This window comes from Dryobates pubescens, chromosome 3, assembly GCF_014839835.1.
Source record: "Dryobates pubescens isolate bDryPub1 chromosome 3, bDryPub1.pri, whole genome shotgun sequence".
NCBI lineage: Eukaryota > Metazoa > Chordata > Aves > Piciformes > Picidae > Dryobates > Dryobates pubescens.
The window spans coordinates 38,288,211-38,313,416 of NC_071614.1; the positions used below are offsets into that span (position 1 = coordinate 38,288,211).

Below are 25,206 nucleotides of genomic sequence, written 5' to 3' on the forward strand. Positions count from 1 at the left end.
GCACAGAAACAGAAAACTTCTGTTCTTCACATTTTATCTCTTTTCCAGATAAAACACAAACTACAAAAATGAAATTAATCAGAGATGGGAAAGGTTGATACCTTAAATAAATTTGTGTTATAAAATAGTGTCACTTTTGCTCGACCTCAGAGTTGCTTTTTCAAACAAGTCCAGTACAACTAATACTCTCTCCTGACACATCCCAACCTCCCAACCTGCAGCACAAAGCATTCAGCTATTGAGACCTCCACAACAGATTCCTGTCATCTGCACTTGTCCCTGCGCACAGTGACACTGACGAGACCCTTCCTCCTGGCACGATACCCATTTGCAGCCACCCACTACCTAAATGTCTGGAGGCAGTGACTATTTCAAATTTTGGTAGCACTTCTCTTGCAATGCTGCTCCGAAGCAGATCGAAATCTAGACAAAACACTCTAGGACTGAAAAGGGCACTTGAGCTTCACAGCTTTATTCTGGGGCTCACATGTCCTGATGTACCTTAAGTGCTTTAATTTGGAAGAGATTCAAGTATCATACATCTTGCTCCCAAGGCACGTTGAGACGGTGCAAGCCTGTCCCGTAAGGAAGCACACACGGAAACCAGAAAAGGTTCCTCGCTGCGGATTAGAAACCTTTGTAAGTTCCAGAGAAGTTGCGGCCGAAGCACTTCCATACGCATCTATTTACTGGCAAGGTGCATGGCGCCTGCACCACTGATGGATCTGGGGCACCGTCAGGGTAAGAATCAGGCTACGAAGGCAGCAGAATGCGGGGCGGCAGAAGAAAAGGCCCTTCGCCACTGCCCCGCTCCCCGCGCCCCGAGACAAACCCGGATGGGGCAGTACCCACCCCGAGGTGGCAGCTCCGCGCTGGGAAGCGAGACGGACCGGGGCGCGCTGTGAGCGCTGTGTCCGTTCATTATGTCATGGTCCCCGGCAGACGGCGTTTCAAAGAACCGCGGGAGCGCTCTGACAAGGGACAGCCGCCCCATACCGCCCCGGCGCCCAGGGCCAGCGTGGAAGGTGCACGCGGCTGCGCCGAGCTCTGCGGGGCAGGTGCGCTGAGCTGGCGCGGACCCGCCGCCCACCCTTCCTTGGATGCCAGACCACGGCCTCGCCGCGGGGAGCGAGGTCGGGGGAGCAGCGCGGTGCCCCCCAACGTACCCCAGCCCTCCGCGGCATGGCGGCCGGCAAGGGAAAGGTACCCTCCGGTTTGTCCGGAGGGAGCTGCGGGGCGGCTGCAGCCCGGCTGCCCCCGGCCTTTCCTGGCGGGGCAGCCCCGGGAATTCCCAAAATGTAAATCGCCAACAGTACCGTGGCCCGGAGCGCAGCATTCCTCACCCCGCCGCTCCCTCCGGACAAACCGGCCGCACCGAAGGTCCCTCCGTCGCCCCCTCCCCGCCGCCTTTCCCCGTACTCTGCAGCCAGTGCCAGCCCTGCGGCCGCCCCGCACCGGCACAGGGTACCCAGCCCCGCCACCGTCCTGCCCGGGCTGTGCCGAGATGAGACCCTCACACCAGCGAGACCCAGCGCAGCGCGGGGACGCGCCGATGATGGGAGTAGAACACCACCACCGACGGAGCGGCCGGCGAGCCTGCATCCCGTTGCCCAGAGCACCCATTTCTCCCCGACGGCGGCGGCTCCCCGTGGCACCAGCGGCCGGACCCACGGCACCAGCAGCCCGTTCCCTCCGCCTGCCTGGGCGGGGGCAACCAGCCAGCTCCCGCAGCCCCGACGGCGTGCCCCCACTTCTTCCTTTCTCCCTCCCTACCTTTTTCAGCGCTGACATTCTAGTGCATTATTACCGCGGCGGGTGCGGGGTGCGGAAGGGCTGCCGGGTTAGAAGAAGGAGACGCGGGAGCGGGAGCAGCGGCGAGCGCCCAGCATCACCCCGGCGCCGCTCACCCCGCCGGGGCGCCGCCGCCGCCCGCTCCCCGCGCGCCTCTCCGCGCGCACCCCGCCGCCCTCGCTCCCGCGCGCGGCGGCGGCGCCCGGCGGCACTTGCGCAGCCGAGCGCCCCCTATCTGTGCCCGCGGGCGCCGCGCCGGCCACGGCGGGAGGGAGGGAACCACCACACGGCGCGGCGGACCCGGCCCCTGTCTCGTCTTCTCAACCAATAGGGTGCCTGCAGTCCTGTGACGGACATGTATGGCGGCGAGCCGGAAGAAGGGCGAGCGAGGGCTGGCGGTCGAGCGGGGCTAGTTGGGTTCTTCGTAGGGGGCCGCCTCTGCGCCGTGGAGAGATGGCCTTGAGCAGAAAGGAAGGTAAGGTGCGGCCGTGCCGGGCTGAGTGGCATCGAGCTTTCAGGGGCGTCTGTGTTGCCGTCAGTGGTCCCGGGCACGGCCCTCCTTAGCAGAAGCGCGTTTCGGGACGGGCGTGCCGTGCTGCTGTGGCTACCCACGGCCGCGCCGCGGAACTCCTGTGGCTTTCCCCTCCGCGCCCTGCCCTGCGACTGAGGGCGGTGGGAAGCTGGGTTGGGTTACTGGAGCAGCCCGGTAGTGGGCTGCCTGGTGTATCTTTCAGGGTCTCCTCGCTGCAGGTGCCCTGGGGTGAAGCTGGGAAAGAGCTGGGCTGGGGCTTGGGAGAGCGGCGGGTGTAGAGGTGAGGCTCTGCGCACGGCCAGCAGCATGGCCCCATAACCTGAGCCCTTGGCGGAGCTCCTGGCCTGTACCTGTCTGTTTCGGAGGCATCGGGGACGCTTCCCGTTGCTGGGTATTCCTGCCTGTGAGTGGGGAGGAAGAGTAAATACAGTTGATGTCTGATCATGAAGTGTTTTAAGGATAATGCCGCCTTTTTTTTTTCCCCAGTGTGTGTATACACTGTGCTTAGTTGCTTGCCTTATTTAAAGTGAGTTGATACGATTCTGAGAAAAACAGTCCTCTATCCAAGTATAACTTAAGTGCCTTAGTTTTACCTTCATAGTTTGTAAGATGCAATAGTCAAAGTATAGGAGTTCTTGAAGTGATGTTGCATTCTTAAGAGGAGGTAAGTAGAGCTGAGTGCTTGCCTCCTGTAGTGACTGTGGCTGGCTCTTGAGTTTTCGAACGGTTCCAGCATCCTGAAATTCGAATCATTTCTGTGAGGATAACACGTGTAAGAGTGAGACTGAGCAATGAAGGCTAGTGTTTAAGCTGGCTGCTTGCAGCTGGTGATAGCTTTGGAGGAGCTATAAAAGCATACTAGTATTCTCTGTTTTAGATGCAGCTTCATTTTGAGACTGGGAGAAGGCATTTGAAGTAACTATTTTGCTTCTAGTTTGACTTACTTTGGGGAAGACCAGCAAACTGCAAGTTGATGTCTTTTGGGAGAGAGTTGAGAGGAGTTATTTTCCTTCTAAATAAACACATGTGTGATGTTAGAAATCATTCACATTTTCTTCAGCCGCTCTAAGGACTGATGGTTTCAGAGTCTGAAAAAAAGTGCTGCAAGGATGATGGGATGCCACATGATCAGCCAGGAAGAAATAACAAAATTGGAAGAGTTTATAACCTTCTCTAATCAGTCTCTGCAGCTGATGGCATATATGGAAACTTGACTTTCTGTTGTGTAAAACTACATAAAAAAAAAACAAGACAGGTATGTCAGAAAAGAGCTGGAAAGGATGTTTTAGGTGCATCTTTTAAAGATTGGGTTTGCTCCTGTATGTAGGAGTAGGTTGAAGATGCCAAAGATAGGCTTTTATCTGTGTTACAAGTGAGCACTAAAGCTTTTTATTTTATATTGAACTGAACCATAATACAAAATAAACAAGATGGTTAACAGCTTTTAGGTCATGGGTCTAATTGCCAGTGAAGAAAATGTAAACCAGTGGTGAAGATAAGTGAAAGTGCACTTCAGTTTGCCAGAAAGGTGTTGGGCAGGTGTAAGTGAGAAAGTGCAAGGTTTTGAGTTTTGTGGATCTTTTTGTTGTCTGGTTGTTCATGGGCTAGAGGTACTAGAGATGTCATATAAGTACTTCTGACAGCATTATTATCCTCTCTTAGTTGGATCCATAATTCATATCTGTTAAACATCAGTTGCATGTTTAAAGCTGTAGTCATCACTTTTGAAAGTTTGTGAAGCCCTAAGATAACACCATTGTGTAGGGTTATAGGGTGGTGTTCCAGCTGCTGAAGGGTAGAGGTAAAATCCTGGTGTAGGTATAGTTTATGGTATCAACCTTAACTGCTAATGAGAAGTGATAGAAAAGTTAGGGTGCCCTACGAAGGATGATCTAGTGGTGCTAAAGAGGCTTCATATTGGATAAATTAAACTGGAAATCAAATGCAGCAAATTAATGCTCATGGGTAACAACATTACCATAAGGTTTTAAACGGTGGAAGTATGGCAGGGAGGAGTGCTAGTTTTTTCTCTGTCTGCTGAGTCAAATGGCTTGGGCTTGGGGCAGAAAGCTCGTATTTGTGGTAGGGATTGAAATGAGATTGCAGCTCCTTACTTGGAGGGTTTTGTTCATTTGGGTTTGGCTTTTTAAATCAGCTTCATTTTTGTAGAAAAACACACCAATGTTGTGTGTTGGTTTGGTGTTGGTTTTTTTTTCTTTTTTTCTAAGAACAAATTTGATTCTTACAGATATTGTTTTGTTATTTAAATTTTTGTTTTTTAAACTTGGCATAATTTTTGGAAATAAATTGAGGCTTTTTTCTGGTGTGGTGGGTTGAGAGAGAAGGCCCAGCTTTCCCTCCCCCACTAAGAAGGAATAGCCACAACTAACTCAGCCGGTGAAGCAAAGGGGAACGCTGTATTTACAAAGCAATGACCAGCGCAGGGAATTTATGTACAGAAATATACAAAATTTACAATATATACAGAAATATACAGCAAGGAAACAAAAACAGGAACAAGACCTCTGGCAGAGAGGGTTTCCCCCTATACCCCCTTCACCCCCCTACCTCCCTTTTTCCCCAAAGAGGGTTAGAAAGAGAAAAGGGGAGTTAACGAGGCAGAGGCCTAGTACAGCAGGATTAATGCTTATTAATGCTTATCTGTTATTTGGCCAGAAGCCCAGAAGCAGACAGCTGGAAGGGGTGAGCGAAGAGAAACCAAACTGCTGAAAGTTCCGGCTGCACTGAAACTTAAGATTGTACTCCCACCTATCTACCAATGAAATTTGTTTAGAATACAATATATTCACAAAACATTTAGCCAGCACTGTCCCTTTCTTAAAGGCACAGCCTCAAACGGTCACAGTCCACCCCTTCTAAACAATTTCATTGGCTGTTCGCACTGTCCATCCAATCCAAGACAATATTTACAGTTCGTAGGTAAAGTTCATAGTCCGTTCAGGCTATACTCAGATGAAGATGATTCAGAAGTCCAAGAAAATTAGGAAATAAGAAAATGGAAAACAGTTTGTCTCTCCGCAGACGAAGCGAAGAAAAGGGAAACAGGGACACAGGGACTCTCAGTTGACTCAGGGCTCTCAGAGTCCTCAGGGTTCGTGCACCGTAGATTCCTCAGGGATTCTTCCTTTGGGCGCGTTGTAGCTGTACAACAATCTGAAATTAAACTCTTTCAGCTAAAGTTAAATTTCTTTGTGGAATACACTGAATTTCACCATTCTCTTGCATTACCCAATAAGTGTGACCCGGACCTTCAGCTGAAACCACCCCTCGGACAGGTTTAGCTTCTCCTGAGGGCGAAAATACCCAAACAGTTTTACCTAACAGATTCTCTTCTCTAACAACAGGAACTCTATCACCTTCTACTTTCTGTAGCAGATCTGAATGTGCCGGTCCAGCGCGGTTCACTGAACCTCTACTATTCACCTGCCAGGTTGCTTGCGCTAAATGTTTTTCCCAGTTTTTCAAAGATCCACTTCCCATGGCTTTGAGAGTGGTCTTCAATTCCATTTTGATAGTCCTGGTGTCCTTCTTATCAATCTCATCACTTCCAGCTTGGATTACCAGCAGTGGGTAATAGTCAGAGGGCTGGATTAGCTTTGGTAGTCTCTGGGTGATGTCCCTTACCTGGGCCTCAGGTAGGCAGCAGACTTCCCTGTGAGATGGGTCAGGATGACATACAGGACCCTCTGTTCCCCTCAGGAGAGAGTCACCAGCAACAATTACCCTCCTCTTGCTTTATGGCACCAGTCCTGATGGTTGGTGGGGACTGATTTGCTTTAGGCATCCCCTTAGAAGGTTCTTCTTCTGCCTTCTCATCTGCATTGCCCTCAACCTGCAGGGCCTCATACTTATTGTGCAAGGGCAACAGGGGAGGCAAAGAGAGCCGAGATGGATTCCCCATGCTTCTCCTAAGAGGGACCTGTATCCATTACCACGTTTCTGGGGACACTTCCCTCAACAGGGGAGGTCTGCAAAGCCTGCTCCCATATATCTAACTGCCTTTCACATTCCGTTATAGTCATGAGTCTTGATACTTCATCCTTTAGCTCAGCCACCAGATTGAGAAGATAATTCACTTGGTCACACCTCACACAGGTGTTGTCTTCTTCACCCTCCATGCCAGGCTCCAGCGCTCTCTGCAGCTAGCAGCCTGGACACCTGTATGCTTGTGCACCGGCTCTGTCTGGGTACCTACCATTTTTCTAGTAGCCTTTGGCCAAGTTGTTACCATGGCTCGATCTCTTCAGGTAGGTGAAATTAAGTTTGGGGGTTTTTATAGTTAAATATATATATTCCACCTGACTACTATATTTTGCCCAAGCTACCACAGAGGCTTCTGTGCTCTGTCGGCTGACCCAGCACGTGCCGCTCGCTGCAATCCAGCCAGAAGGCTCTATGGCCAAATGGTGGTCATGCGGCTTAGCTCTCCTGCATTTAAATTTCCCGGTGCTGACGTCACCCTCTCAAGCAGGCACGCAAGAAGATGACCCTGCCAGTCCTCGCTGTTTGCCAAGGTCCTTCCGCCCCAAAAAGCCCTAAAAAGAAACCAAAATAGAGACCTCTCAGCTCGAGCACGCCTGTCCCGGTCCCAAGCAGCTCTCTTGCCAAATGGCCGTCATGTGGTTTTGGTCTGCCTCATCACACATAGCAATGACTTGGGAAGACAAATGCCATCACTCCAAACATAACGCCTCCCTCTTCCTTCCTCCATCTTTATATGCTGAGCATGACAGCCTATGCTATGGAATATCCCTTTGGTCAGTTTGGGTCAGCTGTCTTGGCTGTGACCCCTCCTGTCTTCATGCCTACTTATTGGTGGCATGGTGTGAGAAGTAGAAAAAGCCTTGTCTCTGTGTGAGCACTGCTCTTCCTGCATTAGCAACACTGTTCTCAGCACAAGACCAAAAGGTAGCCTCATAGTGGCTACTTTGAAGAGAATTCACTTTATCCCAGCCAAACCCAGCAGATTATTTCCAGTACTGGTGGTTTCATAAGTTTTCAGTTGTCTTTAGTTTAAAACATTGAACGCAGCGCTCCAGAAGTTTGCCATTCTCTTAAATGTTGCTTGATGGATTAAATTAAAACCCTTTTAGGACAAGAAAGAAAAATAGTCATTGAAACTTCCAGTGCTTCATAATGATGGGATATTTGGTATACTATTGATTTTCATTTTATGTGTGTGAGGACAATGGTAGGAATTGCTGGATAATTGTGTTGCAGTCCAATGTTCATGTCACAAGAAAGGATGATATATTTACTTCCTCAAGAAGGTTGTGTAGACATTCAACCATATCTATATATTATGATCTTCTGAATATTCCTTTTAAATAGAACTTAAATGATGCATAGTCTTGCTGAACTTTTGCCTTTGCTCAGTGATAGTACTCCTGCCAATTTCATGGTTTCTTTTGTAAGTGTTAGTCTATTGAGCTTCATTTTAGTTTCCTATGAGCAGAGGGAACAAACTGGCTCTTTTTAAAATTTCCAGGTATTTTTCTCTTCAGTAGTCTGAACTCTGAATGACACTTTTTACTATTTTTAGCTTTTCTTATAGTCCACATGTGAAGTTGGGATTCCTTAGTAAGAATGAGCAAAATATCTTTAGATGTTTCAAGTGGGGTTTGTTTAATTGTGCCAGGTAGGATCAAGGCAATGGTGTAATATATGACACAAGTATTGTAAAAGATGTTTAGAAAAAGGGACAGCATGCACAGATTGAAGTAATGCTGAAAATGGTCTGTTTTCCAGAACTCTAGCAGCAGTAAACATCTTATAAGGTCTTTGCCTATTGAACCTCTGTCATTCTCATAGACAAAGTGTAAGGTCCTGCACCTAGGTCAGGGCGGTCCTTAGTATCAGTGCATTTACTTGCTTGTGCTGAACAGCACAGGCTCTCCTTGTTATTCTGTATCTTGTTGATTATTGCAAAAACTCTGTGACTGTTCAGGTTTGAGTTCAGCTGGTTTGTGCATAGCAGACTTAAGGCTATACAAGGTTTTGGTGAGCTCTCTCTAGATTCATATATGAATGTCATTCATTTTCCCATTGCAGATTTAAAAATACTTGGCCCAATAGGGTCTTGAAACACATTGTCATTGTATGTGACCTCCATCACAGCAGTAGTTCAGTCACTCATGATTGATTAAACACATCTGTAGTTATCTCCATTTAGCAATCTCTACTTAGGAATGCTTCCTTGTCCTGTTAAGTATTAGGCATCCCCCACTACCATGGGGAAAAAGTCCATAAGTTTTCGTTTTTCTTTTGAATCTTTATAACTTTACTAACAGAGGCAGTGTCAGTGTAGCCTGGTCTGCCCCTGCAGCAAGAATGAGCACTATAAACCTTTAGAATTTGGGCCAGGTATTTCTGTTAATACTCTGTTAGTATTGATGCTGCACAGCAGTGCAGTACCTTGTTTTGGCAATATGCCTGGCACTAACATGGTGATGCTTCCTTTGTGTAATCTTGAGCTGTGTTCAATTTATTTCACAAAACTGTTGTGGCATGCACAACTGTTTCTGCTCCCTCTGATATGTGCACACATGGTTTGATGTCTGGTAGATTCAGAACACAGTCACCTTTAGTTAATGCTTGTAAAAAGTCTAATGCTTCTCCCACCTTCATGCACTTGTCTTGTTTTTGGTGTTACACAACTCAACAGCATGAATCTGTCCATTGTTGTATTAAAGTCCTGTCACATTCCTGGAGGTGAATGATCACACGGAATTTGACAAGCACTACTTCAGTTTTATTTGTGCTTCTCTTTGGAGATACCAACAATGGAAATGTTTTTCCATGCACCACTCAGAACTAAAATGGCAACCAAGTCTGCTATGACAACACAACTGCAAAATGTGGTGGTCCTTGGGCTGGAGTCACCTAACCTTGAGGCTTTGAGCTTTCTCCAGTTGTGGGTGTAACCAGGTGTTCAGAGCCCTGTTTTCCTTCAGTAACATATAGCTTCATGCTGCAGAGTACATTCCCTATCAAGCTCAAAAAGTATCTTTAGTCTTCAATACATTGGGAGCAATGAGCCATCAATTATACCTCAGAAAAACGGAGCCATGATAGGCTGCTGTGGTAGTTTTTAAAGACTTACCATGGGCTGGGTCTTAATGCATTGAGTCTTGCCTGGTCTATGCCCTATAAAACTTCTTGGATTACTACCTGCTGTCCCAGATTTTGTAGGGACATAAGGATAATTTAAGGCAATGCAGTGCTAGGGCTAACTGTTGCTTTCAGCTGCATCCACAACGTTGCCATTCCTGGTCTCTAAACTATTTGACCTTCCTATCCCAGTTTCTCATCTGTTAGTTCCAGAGACTGCTTTGTTCTAAGAGTACAGATACTTACAAAAGTCTGTGCAACAAGGCTTCCCTTTTTACCCAGTGATTGGCTTCTTATTGCTGTTCACATTTCTTTCCTGTTCTAACAGAGGTTCAGTTCCAGAGATAATTCTCCTTAAATTATTCTTTCTCTTCCCAAATGAAACACCAGGTTTTGTAATATATGAATACAACTTTCAAGAATGTCCTCAAAAACATACCCAGTAGAATATATTAAATGAACTCCTTTGTACCTCATGCATTAATGCTGTTTGTAAATGTGGCAATTTTTATTGGTTGTGGCTCCAAACAGTGTATCCCTCATCTTTTCTTGAGGTCTCTGTAAAATCCCTTTTAAAAATTGTGTGTGCTTGTTTAGAAACATCAGTCTGTTACGAGAAGCGTTGCCAGACTGATCTCTTGAAAGACTGTAGGAATCTGTAGAGATTCTCCATTAATTACATTGACTGAAAACCACCAACAAATAGCTATATGTACTTGGATATGCTGCAGGTGAGAGCAACTCTTGCTCAATTTTGGAACTATGATAGGTTAGCTATGTCACTGGTAGTAGATGTTTAAGCTTGAATTTTCTTTATTGCTAATCTCCTGTTAAGAGGTGGGGTTTTTTGAGGGTTTGACCAGTTCTTTCCAGGTAGTCTGATCTCTGATGCTGCATAGTGACAAAAACACCAGGTTAAAGAAGTGTTTTCAATAGGGGAGAAAAGATGCTCAGGCAAGACCAACTTCCTGTGGTTAAGCTCGTGCTCATGGATATCACAGGAGTTTTTTGTTTCTTGGTAATTGTGACCTTGAAGAAAGCTCATACTCTGCCATCTGAAAAATAATTTTTTGTTAGCTCAGACTCTCTAATTGCAAAGCAGAGTGTAGCTTTGGAACATGTAAAACTGCTGAGTATGGCAGAATGAATATTCCACAGAGCCTGATTTCATTGTCCGTTGATAGACAAGACAGAGTTGTTCCAAAAGTGTTGGGCTGCGGGTGGACTTCTGGGATTCCAAATAGTTTTTTCAGGTGCTCTCTAGTGATACCATCACCTTCATTCTCCTGAGGAAGGTGTCCTGCTGGGATACATTGTTTCCTGATGTCGTCAGAAGGCTCAGAACACATCAGGTTCCAAACAAGGACTTTCCCATTCCTAGGTGTCACTGATGCTTATTTCCATTCCATTGTGGTTATTGGAATTTACAGGTGGTCTGAAGAGATGATTTTGCAGTGCTGAGATGCACTGGCAAAGGTATGAAAGCTTTGCAGGCAGCAAAGAATTGCCCTGCTCTGCACCCAACTACTGCTTCCTGTATCTGCTGAAAACTCCAGTATGTTAAGACTGGATGCTGCTTTGGTGTTGGCAGGTAAACCACATCTATGCTCAAGTAAATCTAGCACTGCTGCTGATCTAGATATTTCTTTCTAAGCAAGAGATTTCTGTGAAAGAGCACTTCCCTCAGTATCCATACCCTCCAAATATGAGCGCTGTTTCAGCTTGCTTTCTGCTGTTTCAGCTTGCTTTCTGAAGCATGGAGCCCCACGTGAATGAGAAGGAATGAATGTGTCAAAGCTGATCTCATTGCTATCTGAAGCAGTGCTGATGTGTGCATGTATATAGTTCCTGTACTTTAAAAATGGAAATTAAAAAGTAATTGTTTGTTTTGGTGGGGTTTGTGTTTTGGTATGGTGTGGGTGTTGGTTTTGTGGTTGTTTGGGGGTTTTTTGGGTGGGGGGAAGGTGAGGGGGTGAGAGTAGCCGAACAAATTACTAGAGAAATCAGATTTCAAGATGGGGAATATAACATCTGCTGTAACTGTGAGGGGGATGGCTCTCAGTACATTTGAAGAAAATGTATTTCCATATGTAAAATCATTTGCTTTGGAAGAAAAGCAAGTGCTTGATTGGTAGTTTATGTAGAATACGGAATTAACCAGGTTGGAAAAGACCTTTGAGATCATCGAGTCCAACCTGTCACCCAACACCATCTAATCAACTAAACCATGGCACTAAGTGCCTCATCCAGTCTTTGTCTAAAGACCTCCAGTGATGGTGATTCCACCACCTCCCTGGGCAGTCCATTCCAAGGGCCAATCACTCTTTCTGTGAAGAATTTCTTCATAACTGCTCCTGTGGTGTGATGTATTTTGTCTTTTTGGAGAAAACAGTGTTGATAACATACCAATGTCTTGGTTATTGCTGAGCAGTGCTTGCAATTTCAGCTTCTTGTACCAGCCCACCAAGCAAGTAAGCTAGGGATATTAGGAAGTTGGGAGGGGACACAGCTAAGACAGCTGTCCCCAGCTGAGCAAAGGGATGTTTTGTACCCTATGACATTGTGCTCAGCAATAAAGGCTGAGGGAAGGAGGTGGAAGGGGCATGTGTGGAGGGGTATGTTTGAAGTGCTGGCATTCATCTTTCCATGTCCCCTTTTTATGTACTAAAGGACAACTGCTTTCCTGGAGACAGCTGATTGCCTGCCAATGAGAAGCAGTTAATTAGTTTCATATTTTGCTTTGCATGTTGGCGTGGCTTTTGCTTTACTTGCAAAACTGTCTTTATCTCTACCAGCAAGTTTTCTCAATTCTACCTTTCCAGTTATCTTTCTGATCATACACAGAGGGGAATGAGCAAGTGGCTGTGTGGGACATAGCTGCCTACCAGGGATAAACCATGACATTTTGTAACAACTCTATGGGAGTTCATTAAAATGCTGCTACTAACACTAATGCTTGGGGAAAGACTCCAGATAAATTTCTTGGTAACTTGCTTTATAGTCAGAGATCTGCAAAGGGCAGTCAGCTTTGTCTTATTACACTGCTTGTTTCTGTCTACTTTCTCTAGTTGTCCTCTGAAGAGAGTAATTGGGGATTTTATCTTTTAGCTGTAGAATATCCTGGCAAAGGAACCTTAAGAAAAGAAAACACTCTTAGTGATGTCTGTTTTTCTGGGTGGAACATGAGCCTGCAGTGTGCCCAGGCAGCCAAGAGGGCCAGTAACATCCTGGCCTGCATCAGGAACAGTGTGGCCAGCAGGAGCAGGGAGGTCATTCTGCGCCTGTACACTGCACTGGTTAGGCCACACCTCGAGTACTGTGTCCAGTTCTGGGCCCCTTAGTTTAGGAAGGATGTCGAGCTGCTGGAGCGTGTCCAGAGAAGGGCAATGAAGTTGGTGAGGGGTTCGGAGCACAAACCTTATGAGGAGAGGCTGAGGGAGCTGGGGCTGCTTAGCCTGGAGAAGAGGAGACTCAGGGGTGACCTTATTACTCTCTACAACTACCTGAAGGGAGGTTGTAGACAGGCGGATGTTGGTCTCTTCTCCCAGGCAGCCAGTACTAGAACAAGAGGACACAGTCTCAGGCTGTGCCAGGGGAGGTTTAGGCTGGATGTTAGGAAGAAGTTCTATACAGAGAGAGTGATTGCCCATTGGAATGGGCTGCCCAGGGGGGTGGTGGAGTCACCATCATTGAAGGTGTTCAGGAGGAGACTTGATGGGGTGCTTGGTGCCATGGATTACTTGTTTGGGTGGTGTTGGATTGGTTGATGGGTTGGACGCGATGATCTTGAAGGTCTCTTCCAACCTGGTCTATTCTATTCTATTCTAAAAATGAATTCTGCATACTTGATGGAGACTTTGCTGGTGTTTTGTCACAGGTGTTTTCATGTCACTCAGTGATGGATAAGCATAGAAAAAATAAAATTTAGGCTTTATAAATGAAACTTTCTGCATGAATACCTCTTCAGTCTTACATCTTGTCATAGGCCTTTCATAAGGCCACTGATTATTCAAGAGATTGAGCATAAGCAAAGAGTAAGGAATCATATAAAAGTCCAGAAAATGTCTTAAAATACATTCTCCTCTATAGATAGCCATTAACGTGACAGTTGAAGCATATTGCCAAGGCATATGTGGCCATAAATTTTATCGTTAAAGGATTTCCAAGCTCAATCAAGGCAATTTTTGGTTTTTCAGTTGTGAAGGAAGTAATTTATTAAAGAGTTACGTGATGATAGTATATTCTTCTGTTAAGTTATAGTAGGGGTCATTCTTCTTATAACAGTGTAAGTCCTTTCCTTTTGGCAGAATCATTTTGTTAGGAATCTGCACCAATGTGCTTGTTTTATGTCTGTACACTATATTAAATTTAAAATTGGAGTTTAGATAACATGCTTTTCTCCACATCTTCTTCCCTCACCCCACACTATCTGCTTGACCAGGTAGAATTTATGAAACTGGGGGGGTGTTTTGCGGTAGAGAAACCCTTCCTTAGTAGTGCGTTATATTTTAATATGAATAGATGATTTGCATATATTTCTTTTCTTTAATCAAATGATGCTTCCATTTGAGAAACTAGTAGCAGATTGCTAGTGTCGTCAGAAAGGGGCCCATAAGAGGAAGAGGCGTAGAAGAATATTGCTAATTCTGTAGAAATAATTGGGTTACCATGTGTTTCTGCTGCTGTCTACTTCTGTTTTTTTCTGTGTGATTAAATAGTTGTAGCTTGCTGATTATTATTTTTTTTTGAGTGTATCAATTGCAGTGCCTCTATGCCAGAAGAGACCTGCCTTTTGAGCAGGCTTGTAACACTTATGGAGAAAGATACTTTTTTTTAAAAAATAATGATTGGTCTCTAATGTACTGATTTAATTTCTTGCCAAAATGTAGTTAAAGAGAAGACTTTAAAGGGAACCTTGGTAGTGAACTCAAGGATTTTAAAGGTGCTTTTCTGACTTAAGTTTAGGACTTCATTATTTTTTCTTCAATTATATTTAAGAATTTTCTGTACTTTTGGCTTTACCTGTGAGGGACAGGGACTGCTGAAGACAGACTTGCATGGAATAAGAGGGAAACTATTTTGTATCATCAGTTGTTGATTTTTAAAAAATCTTAAAATACCTTTAAAACATTGCATTTTTCCCTAAGAAAGTTTTCTTGCCCCACAGTGTTCATAGAGAGAGTACTGAAACGACTCTATGCTGAAACTTCACCATCTTCTCTTGCTCATACATCAAGTAGAGAAGAGGAGGCAGTTCCCAGGAATCTGGGCTCAACATCCAATGAAGAGTGTTTGGCTAATGTTCAGACTGCAGCAGATGCAAGCACTTCAACTGATAGACCCTGCAAGTCATTTCAAGGTGAGACTGCGTAGTTGTTTTTCTGATAATGTGGTTTTACATGTAGTTACTTTGCTTGAGAGCAGTATTGTATCTACTTCTTTTCATCTCTTGGTACCAACAGAGAAAATTGAAGACAAGTGCTAGTGGTACTCAGGCATTGACCTTTAATGTCCTAAGTCCCGTGAAAGCCAAGAAGTAATCCTGCTGTATATGTATGAGCTCAGTGTTTATCAGCAACTAATAGGAAACTTTGGTCTAAGCTATGTCTTTGGTTTAGTGTCTGTTGAGCAGTGAGGAAAATTACTTATAGCAGTAGAACTCTACTCAGCTATCAGACTTAACCCAAAGAACAGTGGGAATTAATGATCCAGCGCTTCTCCCCTCTTGTTGCAACAGAAAATGCAACAGAAACCTCCTGGGGGTTGTAAACCCATCAGAGGGCAAATATCAGTTCAGACACTTAGTACCTTGCTGAAGAACAATTTTTTGTGTTTGTTTATGCAATGACTTGAAAATTTTGATGTGTAAGTAAAGGGGTTGCAAAATGTGGGTACTATGCCAAAAGATGGAGTTGCAAAATTAGATAGCTGTGGTATTACTTGTGGATGAAAGGCTCAGTACGTAAATATAGAGGTGCATATTGCTTTGCATTGTAGCTCACCTAAAACCACATTTTCCTTAAATGAAAGGGATTGTTAAACTCACCTGACATACAAGGCATGTTTCCTGAGAGTATAAAAGCTTTTTCTAGGGAAAGTGTTCAGCTAGAGCGGTTACTCACAAATAAGAACAGGTGGTACATGTAATGTAGGACAGCATGCTCAAGTCCTGAAAAAAGTTAGAAAAATGAGTAGTAAGATTAGAACTCTGTACCTACAGAGCACAAGAATTTTGACATGCAGAAAAACAAGCAAGCGTGGCAGGAGCTCAGATGTGTCAGGGAGGAGCAAGAGAAAGGTGAGGGAAAGCTAACTAGGAGAAGGAAGTCACCAGAGCTGTCATATCACTGTGGAAGCAGGCCTACAGTACTTGCAAAATGAGCAGAGCATGTCTGGTAACAGCTGACAACACAGTGGCACTGGGCAGGTCAATAGTGAGAAGGCGGGTCTGAGGTCAGGGCAGTAGGTGAAATCTGTGAGCCAGGGTGTGCATCAGCTGGGCTGTGTGGCCAGACACATACATGTCTGTAGTCTAGCTCGGGCTGGGAGCTGCTTAAAAACCTCCTCTTAAGAGCAACTACTTAATGATGCGAGGGAAGCCTCTGTTGAGCTGGCTTCTTTCAAGTCTTTCATAAGCACCTCTTTCTTCACAACCGTCTGGATCAACAGCTGGGTGCAGCTTAGCTCCTAGGAAGGAACTCTGACCACATACAGCAAAAAGGAAACATGGAGGAGGTGAAGGAAGATACTAGCTACTGAAGAGAAATACAGAGATGTTGTCCAAATATGCTGGCGAGAAGTTAAAAAGGCCTAAGAGCAGCTGGAGTTGAAACTCTTGAGAGATATGGGGTGAAACAGGAAGGGTGGGGATGACAACTGAAAGATTAAAGTAAATGTGGGCCCACTGGTCAGTGGGCAAGGGGCTAGTGATAGACTGTTCATACTGGTAAGATTGGTCCTTAGGCCTGATCAACAGGCCCCTGAGCCTAATGATAAAGTCTGTGGAAGAGTGAAGCATTGCCCACAGTAGATCATGATAGCTGGGGAGTCGTTAAGCCAGTTGTGTAATTGCATGTCAGTGGGACAAGTTGATGTGCATCCTGGGATGCTGGCTGATGTCATTGTGAGACTGGTCTCTATCCGCTTTGAGAAGTCACTGCAGTTGGGAGGTTCCTTGGTGACTGAGCATCAAATGTGTTTTCAAGAAGGGCAAGAAGGAGAGTCTGGAACACTGTGAGTAAATCCTTCTGGAAGCTCTTTCCAAGCATGTGAAGAACAAAAAGGGAACTGGGAATGCTAGGTCTTGATTTACCAAAGGCAAGTTGTGCAATCCAGTTGCCTTCTATGATGACACAACTGGATTGTGAACTCTTTGGTGAAAGGTAGTGACAAAGTCAAGTGAGCCCAGTGGAGGGTGCTGTGGTGGCCAGATGACTATGTAAGAGGAGAGACAGAGCTGAGTTTGTTCAGTCATAAAAGGAAGCTAAGAGGAAATCTTATTACTTCCAACTACCAAATGCAAAGAAGTAGTATAACAAAGACTGAGCTGTGCACTTTTTGGAGGTGCTTAGTAGTAGAGAAGGGACAACAAAGAATTTGTGGCAAAAGTAATTTCAACTGGATTAGGAAGGGAATTTTACCTTGGGGGTGATTGACCATTGAGAATAGGCTGCTCAAAGAGTTTTGATATCTGTATCCTTGAGGGAGCTGAAAACTAAACAACCTACTAGAAAACTTCATCTAATTGGGTCAAATTTTTAATGGGGTTTGAGCTAATGACTTCCAAAAATCCTTTCCAACATATAGCAGTCTAGAAATCTGTGTCATTGGGGGAGTAGTGGTGGTGTTTTGTTTTGTGTGGGTTTTTTGGGGGCTTTTGTTTGGTTTGGGTTTAAAAGCACACAAGATTGGACATTTCAGCTTCTGGTGGTTCTGTTTGTTTGATACCCATTTTGTTGTTCTAGGTCAGTGCTTCTAATGCTGGTTTTTGTCTAGTCAGTACTGAGAGGCACATTTTCAAAAGGCTGATAAAGCATTAAGCTTATTCTATAAAATCATAGCACTGAGAGCCAACTGTCCTTTTGAAATAGGAAACAAGCTATTTTCTGGATTTCCAATGAAAGCATGGTAAATTGGCATGACTATGGAGTTATTGCTTAAGCTAAAAATGCTTTCATTTGTAGTGAATCTATACCATTCCTTATAAATTAGGACCTGGCCAAATGAAGTGGGAGGTAAAGAGGAGAATTTAGTTGACCCGGTGATGTGTAACTGCTGATTGTTTACACCTGGTTCCTAATACAATGTTCTTCAGTTCAATGAACCGAACACTTCTGATAGAGAATCCTAATACAGGTTCTTATCTGTAGAGCTCATGAGAAAGAGAGAATGGAGCAAAAAGAACAGTTCTTTTATTTAGAGGTTTTGCAACAAAGCAACAAGGCTGTTCTTGAAATTAACAGCACACTTAATTTTCTGTTGGAGGCAAGCAAATGCTATGGTACTCCAGAAAGGCTTCTGCTTTCATTAATGTCCTACAAATGAGTACTTCAAGGATGATGATTGTTGTTGTTAATATTATTAAAAGAGAATGGCAATGATAAACTCACAGGAAAAAGAGAAATCAGTTACCCATCTGTGAAACCATCAGGTAATGTAAACATTCTCCTCTGGTTGTGATTTCATTTAAATTTAAGGAGCTCTTGCATAAGTGATCATTTGCATGTTGTAATTTTGTGGCATTGGACCCTGAAAGCACACGGTTAGTGATAGGGTAAGATTAGCCTGGAGAAGAGGAGACTCAGGGGTGACCTTATTACTCTCTACAACTACCTGAAGGGGGGTTGTAGACAGGCAGAGGTTGGTCTCTTCTCCCAGGCAACCAGTACCAGAACAAGAGGACACAGTCTCAGGCTGCGCCAGGGGAGGTTTAGGCTGGAGGTTAGGAGGAAGTTTTACACAGAGAGAGTGATTGCCCATTGGCATGGACTGCCCGAGGAGGTGGTGGGGTCGCCATCGCTGGGGGTATTCAGGAGGAGACTTGATAGGGTGCTAGGTTGCATGTTTTAGTTGGTTGGGTGGTGTTGGATGATAGGTTGGACACAATGATCTTGAAGATCTCTTCCAACCTGGTCTATTCTATTCTATTTGGAGCTATAAATTGTGTGGCCTTGGAAAAGGAAAAACAGGCATCATTTGAATGATTTTTTTTTTCTTTTTTATCATGTACTATTTAAAGTAACTTTTTTCTTGTAAATCAAAGGTTATGCACATCAGCTTATCTTTTAAGTAGCAGCAGTCTGTAAGATGGATAATGGAAAACGAGAGGGTTGGAGGTTTTTTTGTGTAAATACAAACTCCTTCATAGCTTGCAAGTGATTATTTCAGACCTGTGAAATCACCTGAAAAAATTCATAAGAAATAGAGGATTTGTTTAAAAAGAAGCTGGTTTAAAGTCTTAAGTATTTTCTAACATTTGCAGCTTTTACTATAAATCTCATCACAGCATTCTACTTGCCTTTGATGGTTATTTTCAGATTGTGAAAATTCTGTGACCAATATGCTTGAGTGTTAAACCCCTGCCAAGATTCTTGATTATTGGAATACAGTTTGCAGTATTGCTTAAAAAGCCTGCATTTGGAAGCGCAGGAGAGACTTCCATAAAATTTTAAGTGCATACTTTTATATCCTGTAAATATTTGCATCTGTATGCCTCTTTTGAGATCAAGTCGAAGTTGAGATGCTTAGGGACCCTTGTTAATGACCCATGATCTTAATTAATTGTGGAAAATAAATAACTTGGTATCAGAAATGGTTGCCCTGCAAAGCTCCCCACATACTTACAATAAGATCCAGAGTAAGAGACTGAAGGCAAGTTTTGAGAGATGTGCTATGCTCTGTGACTATGAAGTCATCTTCTGAATGGTGTTTACATTTTCTTGGGACAGTAGCTCTGTTTGAAATAGAGAAAACATGTTGAGGTGCCACGCTTTTTCTGAACCCCAAGGAAGAGAGATAGTGTCTTGTATCTTATTTCTTGAAAATAGAATTTTAATTTATTTTATTTTTTGTTAAAGCAACCTAAAGAAATCCAACCACATGTTGTTTCTACTCAAAAAAACTAGCCTTTGGCTTCTAATTGTCCTTAATTGGTAGAACAGGGGGAAATGTCTGAAGTACTTGGTGAGAAAGTGAATATAAGGAAAATAGTTTTGCGCACAGAGAGAATTTTAAGTTTTTGATTGAAGTGTCTGGAGGACAAAACTTGTCTAAAGAAATATGCATGGTGGCCCTGGCTTTTACTTGGTTGAGCTGATCAAGAGTGTATGCTTGAGAAATGAAACTCACAGTATACAATGAAGTAAAAAGCTTTAGAGAATTGTTAAACAATTCAGCTTCATTTTAGTTAATTACTCTGAAAAGCTGTCTGTTGTGAATAAACTAAAGAGCAATGGAGGTTATAATTATTATACAACAAAGTCTTGTCAGACATTCTTCTCTTCCCCTCACAAGCATTTAAAAATTCTTTCTTTACAAGCTATATTACAATGGAATTATACTGTGAACACAGGACAGATACTTCCAGACAGAGAATTTGACTGAAAGCACCAACCTCTAGTGGATCTGGTAGAAACAGTGCCCAACCAGATCTACAAGCTAGTAGCTGTATGCCTGGGGGGGAAATAGAGAGCTGGAGTTTGAAGGGAGAGAAAAACAAACAAAACCCTCAAACAAACAAGCAACCCTCCACCCCCAAATAACTGTTCAGTCTGAGTGGGCTGAAAGTACAGTACCTGTAACTCCTGTTGTGACAGAAACAGCCTTGTAGGCCAGGCTCCAGTTCCCCACTGGTTTGGTTTGGTTTATTTTCTGCTGGGTGGCAAATTCTTTCCTTTTTCCAGTATCATTGAGTATTTCTTCTTCCCGTCTTAGCTGTCATAGAGAAATCTACCAGCATCTGTGACAACTAAACGCAATCTAACAAGTAGCTCTTCTGATAGTTGTTGTGATCGTAAGGAGGTTATTAATGTTTGGTAAACGATTAATAAAAATATTAATTACTTTATTAACTGAAAATCCCTCACCAAACATCGATAAACTCATTTACAATTCATTCAGGTTCGTGTATCCGGTGGGGAATTACCTACGTAAAATGTTGGTAATGATAACAGTATGAACAATTTAGGGAAAGGAAGGATTCAACAAAAGTAACTATACTCTGAATACCAAATTCAAAGTTAGAGGGAGAGCGAGGAGCCGCAATTCCTGACTTGGTAACAAGGCTGTGAGAAACGAGCTCACTGCTAAACTTTACAGCCGGTTTGTTATCAAATAAAGGCAAAAAGAGCACTGGGCGCATAGCAGGTTTGCTAGAGGCGCACCGTAACGACTCAAGTTGAACTTCTATAGACGTCAAACATACATATTACATAGAATAGAATATACATAGAATAAACCAGGTTGGAAGAGACCTTTAAGATCATCGCGTCCAACCCATCAACCAATCCAACACCACCTAAACAACTAACCCACGGCACCAAGCACCCCATCAAGTCTTCTCCTGAAAACCTCCAATGATGGCGACTCTACCACCTCCCCAGGCAGCCCATTCCAATGGGCAATCACTCTCTCTGTATAGAACTTCTTCCTAACATCCAGCCTGAACCTCCCCTGGCGCAGCCTGAGACTGTGTCCTCTTGTTCTGGTACTGGCCACCTGGGAGAAGAGACCAACATCCGCCTGTCTACAACCTCCCTTCAGGTAGTTATAGAGAGTAATAAGGTCACCCCTGAGTCTCCTCCAGGCTAAGCAACCCCAGCTCCCTCAGCCTCTCCTCGTAGGGCTTATGTTCCAAACCCCTCACCAACTTTGTTGCTCTTCTCTGGACTCGTTCCAGCAGCTCAACATCTTTCCTAAACTGAGGGGCCCAGAACTGGACACAGTACTTGAGGTGCGGCCTAACACGTGCAGTGTACAAGGGCAGAATGACCTCCCTGCTCCTGCTGGCCACACTGTTCCTGATGCAGGCCAGGATGCCATTGGCCCCTTAGCTGCCTGGGCACACTGCAGGCTCATGTTCAGTCTACCGTCAACCAGCACCATTTATACATTCCCCATCACGCTCCCACCCCTCTCCATCCGGGCTGGGACAAAACCTGCACTTTTGACCTGGCCAGTCTTCAGACATCTTGGTGCCTCATCTTTCTCTCCCAATACACAAGGATTGAACCCCACCATCCTCAGCAACTCCCCTTGCAAAAGCCAAATATAACATTCTCACAGGGTGGGCCTCCTTTGCTCCCTGATGCAGCAAAGCCAGAAAGAAGGAAAACTAATATCCAACATGCTTTTATAAAGTCAATCAGGATCACTTACGAAAGCAATATTCAGTTTGGAAAATTCTGGTCAATCCAAGATGTGGTGTTGAGAGCAGCAGTCAGGAAATTTTATAATCCAAAAATTATGTTCTTGATAAAATTTTGTAAAGCCAAGGGAAAATACAATAGGAACCAAGCAGGTTGTCCAAACCGAAAGCAAAACTGAAACCATGTGGTGCTGGACGGAGATGGGGCCAGCAGCACACAACCATCAGGCCAGTAGACGGGCGGGATCCAAGAAGAAAAAGGGGAAGATTTGCCAAAACCCCTCTATTTAACTGCCTTTTGAAACAAAATGGACCACTGGCAGAACAGTGATTTGAAACTTAGCCAATTATCTTCTGAGCATCAGCACAGCAGTGAGTGTTCAGGATGCCTGCCAAACAGGTTTGTTGATTTTATGCTGCCGGTAAGTCTGGACAAATCTACGTGCATGTTTTCTTTTGTTTACCTCCCCCTACTTCTTAGGGGCTCTTACTGAAACCTATTTGGGCCAGGTCATGCCCAATCAGGACAATAGTATGTAGCAATGATCTAATTGGAGTAGAGAATGCCAACTTCAGCTGTAAACAAGCTCTAAACCCAACTGTAGCCAGCTGCAAGACTTGATAAAATGGCTGACAGGGTCCTGAGCTGAATTCAGCTGTAGCATAGTAATTTTATGTATAGTTGGCATCCTTGCTGTCCAGCTTGTCTTCATTTGAAATTCTTAATGTATTGATGACAGAACAGGTTATATGAGGTGCCTCTCCTGCTCCCCTTTACACTATGGAGATTATTACTGAAGCTGCCATTGTCAAAACTGTGGTTATTCAGGGTCAAATTTCATCTCTTCTGCTCTGACACATCCTTCACTTTCTTGTGTCTTTTGTACCAGCTTTGTCTTCTAACCATTATGTGAAAAGTAGAAATGCTTATTATGTGAACTTGGTACAGAAATATGTTCAGGGCAAATGATTTTCCAGCATCTTTTGTACCACTGTGATTTGCATTATTTTCATATAAAGAGGGAAATGGGCTCTTACTGATGGCTTCCCAATTACAGAATTTTGAAAGTGAGGGCTGAGGGGAGGAATTTAAAACTTTAAATTTGCTGACTTTTATTCTGATGAGCGTATCTGTTTATTTCCTGGTCTAGTTTCTTGTAAGTCACAGTAATGATAAAACCACATCATCAGTGAAGGTAATTAACTAATTGCAATTTAGACATGGTCTTCTAGATTTGATGTTGCTGCATTTATTAAAAAAAAAAAGATAAATACCTCTTGATTGAAAGGGATGTGTTTAATTTTTGAAGTGTGTTGAACAAATAAGATCTGCAGCACGAGGAGAAATAACGGAGCTTTATCCTCTTTCTGCAGCTAGAACTCTTAGACATCTAATCAAAATATTGCTTATGATCATATACCAAACAGTGAAGCTTTTAAGTTACATAACTTGCAGTTAGCTGAATAGTTTTTCATCATTACCTCATAGCTTCAGCTTTCAGGGGGAAAAATATAGCTAGTACAACTTTTTTAATTAGCTCTCTTGCAATTGTAAACCTGCCATCTGCCTGTAGTCAGTATGCTCTGGAAAGTGTTCTGTTTCTTGCTTTCCTTGATCAAAGTGTTTTTCATATTTCATTCTTTGTGTTGTGCATTTTTATTTTCATTACTTTTTCCAATGGAATGTAGGTGTTCAAGAGTTCAAGGTGAAAATCCTTCCTCAGACAATGAGTGACAACAAGAGGAAGAAGGATTTTTATTTATTTTATTTTTAACTTGTTTTGCTTCTTTTTCCTGTGACAAAGAATGTTACTTCTAATGTAGTGAAACTGAGCCTGAGTTCTAATGGCAAATTCTGGCTCAAATAAAATGGGCTATAATGCAGCCTTTCTAGGTAATGTAGGAGTTAGTGTGCACAAGGGAGGTGGTGAGGGAAATAAATTTGAGCTCCCTTGTTCTGTTTTGTATTAATTTCCCATCTCAACTTTGAGCCTTGTGAAAGGGTATGTCCTTATTGACCTCAATTTCCTTCTGAAGGTTTTGATTTCCATCAGTCTAAAAGACAATAATGAGCAAATACTACTTAAAATTTCATGCTCTCCACAGGGGAGTGATCTAGGAGGAGAGCTGCTGTAGGAATTGGGTCTGGATTCTAATCCATAGGCAAGTATTAGCTCCTTAGAGATCTGGCTGGTGAAACCTTACACTCATGTGAGTTTCTGAGAAGCATGGTGGTCATGAAGATCAGGTGCAGATTGTCATACACCAATCTTATTCCCTCACATGTAGAAAAGGTTGGATGAAAGAGACATTTCTGGTACTTATGCTTCTCCACGCAGTGGAAATGTGCTACTTCCTGAACACTGAAGGATACTGGACTTACTCTGTTTAAAGATACCTGAATAAAATCAATCCAGAGAATTCAGTATTGCTGGAGAAGAGGAGACTCAGGGTGACCTTATCACTCTCTACAACTACCTGAAGGGAGGTTGTAGACAGGCGGATATTGGTCTCTTCTCCCAGGCAGCCAGTACCAGAACAAGAGGACATAGTCTCAGGCTGCGCCAGGGGAGGTTTAGGTTGGATGTCAGGAAAAAGTTCTATACAGAAAGAGTGATTGCCCATTGGAATGGGCTGCCTGGGGAGGTGGTGGAATCGCCATCATTGGAGGTGTTCAGGAGGAGACTTGATGGGGTGCTTGGTGCCATGGGTTAGTTGTTTAGGTGGGTTGGATTGGTTGATGGGTTGGACGCGATGATCTTGAAGGTCTCTTCCAACCTGGTTTATTCTATATGTATTCTATGTCTGCACTGTATATAGTGACCAGTGGTATCATCAAAAAGAATATTGGAATAAAATGAGTGGTATTGTACTGCTTCCCCACAGTGTTCCTCAAACAGCAAATGGTTGGAGATTTTCTGAGCCAGAGGACAACGTGTATTTGTTTAATTATTTGACTTTTTTCCCTAACATATATTCAAACAACAAATTAATTAAATTGTCCAATTTGGAATAGAACTATATACACTTTGAATTTTTACTTGGCAAATGGGGAAATGTGTCATTCAAAACAGAACAGCAGACATCTTCAAAATTTTAAAGTAAAAGTGAACTCTGCAGATGGAAATACTCTTTCAGTATTTTGTTACAGGTGTTGGTGCAAATAAAATAAGTTGCAGTAATATAATTAAATGTGTAAAAGACATTCAGTGAGCTTTTTATTTGTTTTAAAAGAGGTGAATCTTTGGATTTCTTTTTCATACATCTTTTTCATAGCCATAAACTGGCTTCAGTGACTCTCCTTGTTTATTCCAATAGAGTACAAATTATGAGGGGCTTGGATTGGGCACTAAAATTTGCAGAGGAGAGAAAATTTCCTATTGGTTAA

General features: G+C 43.6%; 2 protein-coding genes across 7 annotated transcripts in view; one reads left to right on the plus strand and one right to left on the minus strand.

Annotated features, from left to right (window-relative positions):
- DLGAP2 (DLG associated protein 2) overlaps nt 1-1,898 on the minus strand; it is a 463,517-nt gene extending 461,619 nt beyond the window's left edge. For all 6 annotated transcript variants that reach the window (XM_054179979.1, XM_054179984.1, XM_054179977.1 and 3 more), the window contains exon 1: nt 1,774-1,898. In XM_054179979.1, the coding sequence (XP_054035954.1) occupies nt 1,774-1,791 (18 nt within the window). In that variant the 5' untranslated portion in view covers nt 1,792-1,898. The remainder of the gene's footprint in view (nt 1-1,773) is intronic.
- Nucleotides 1,899-2,154: 256 nt separating this feature from the next.
- Nucleotides 2,155-25,206, plus strand: part of ERICH1 (glutamate rich 1) — a 59,114-nt gene continuing 36,062 nt past the window's right edge. Inside the window, exons 1-2 of the mRNA XM_054179988.1 lie at nt 2,155-2,266; nt 14,622-14,813. Of these exons, the coding sequence (XP_054035963.1) occupies nt 2,245-2,266; nt 14,622-14,813 (214 nt within the window). The 5' untranslated portion in view covers nt 2,155-2,244. The remainder of the gene's footprint in view (nt 2,267-14,621; nt 14,814-25,206) is intronic.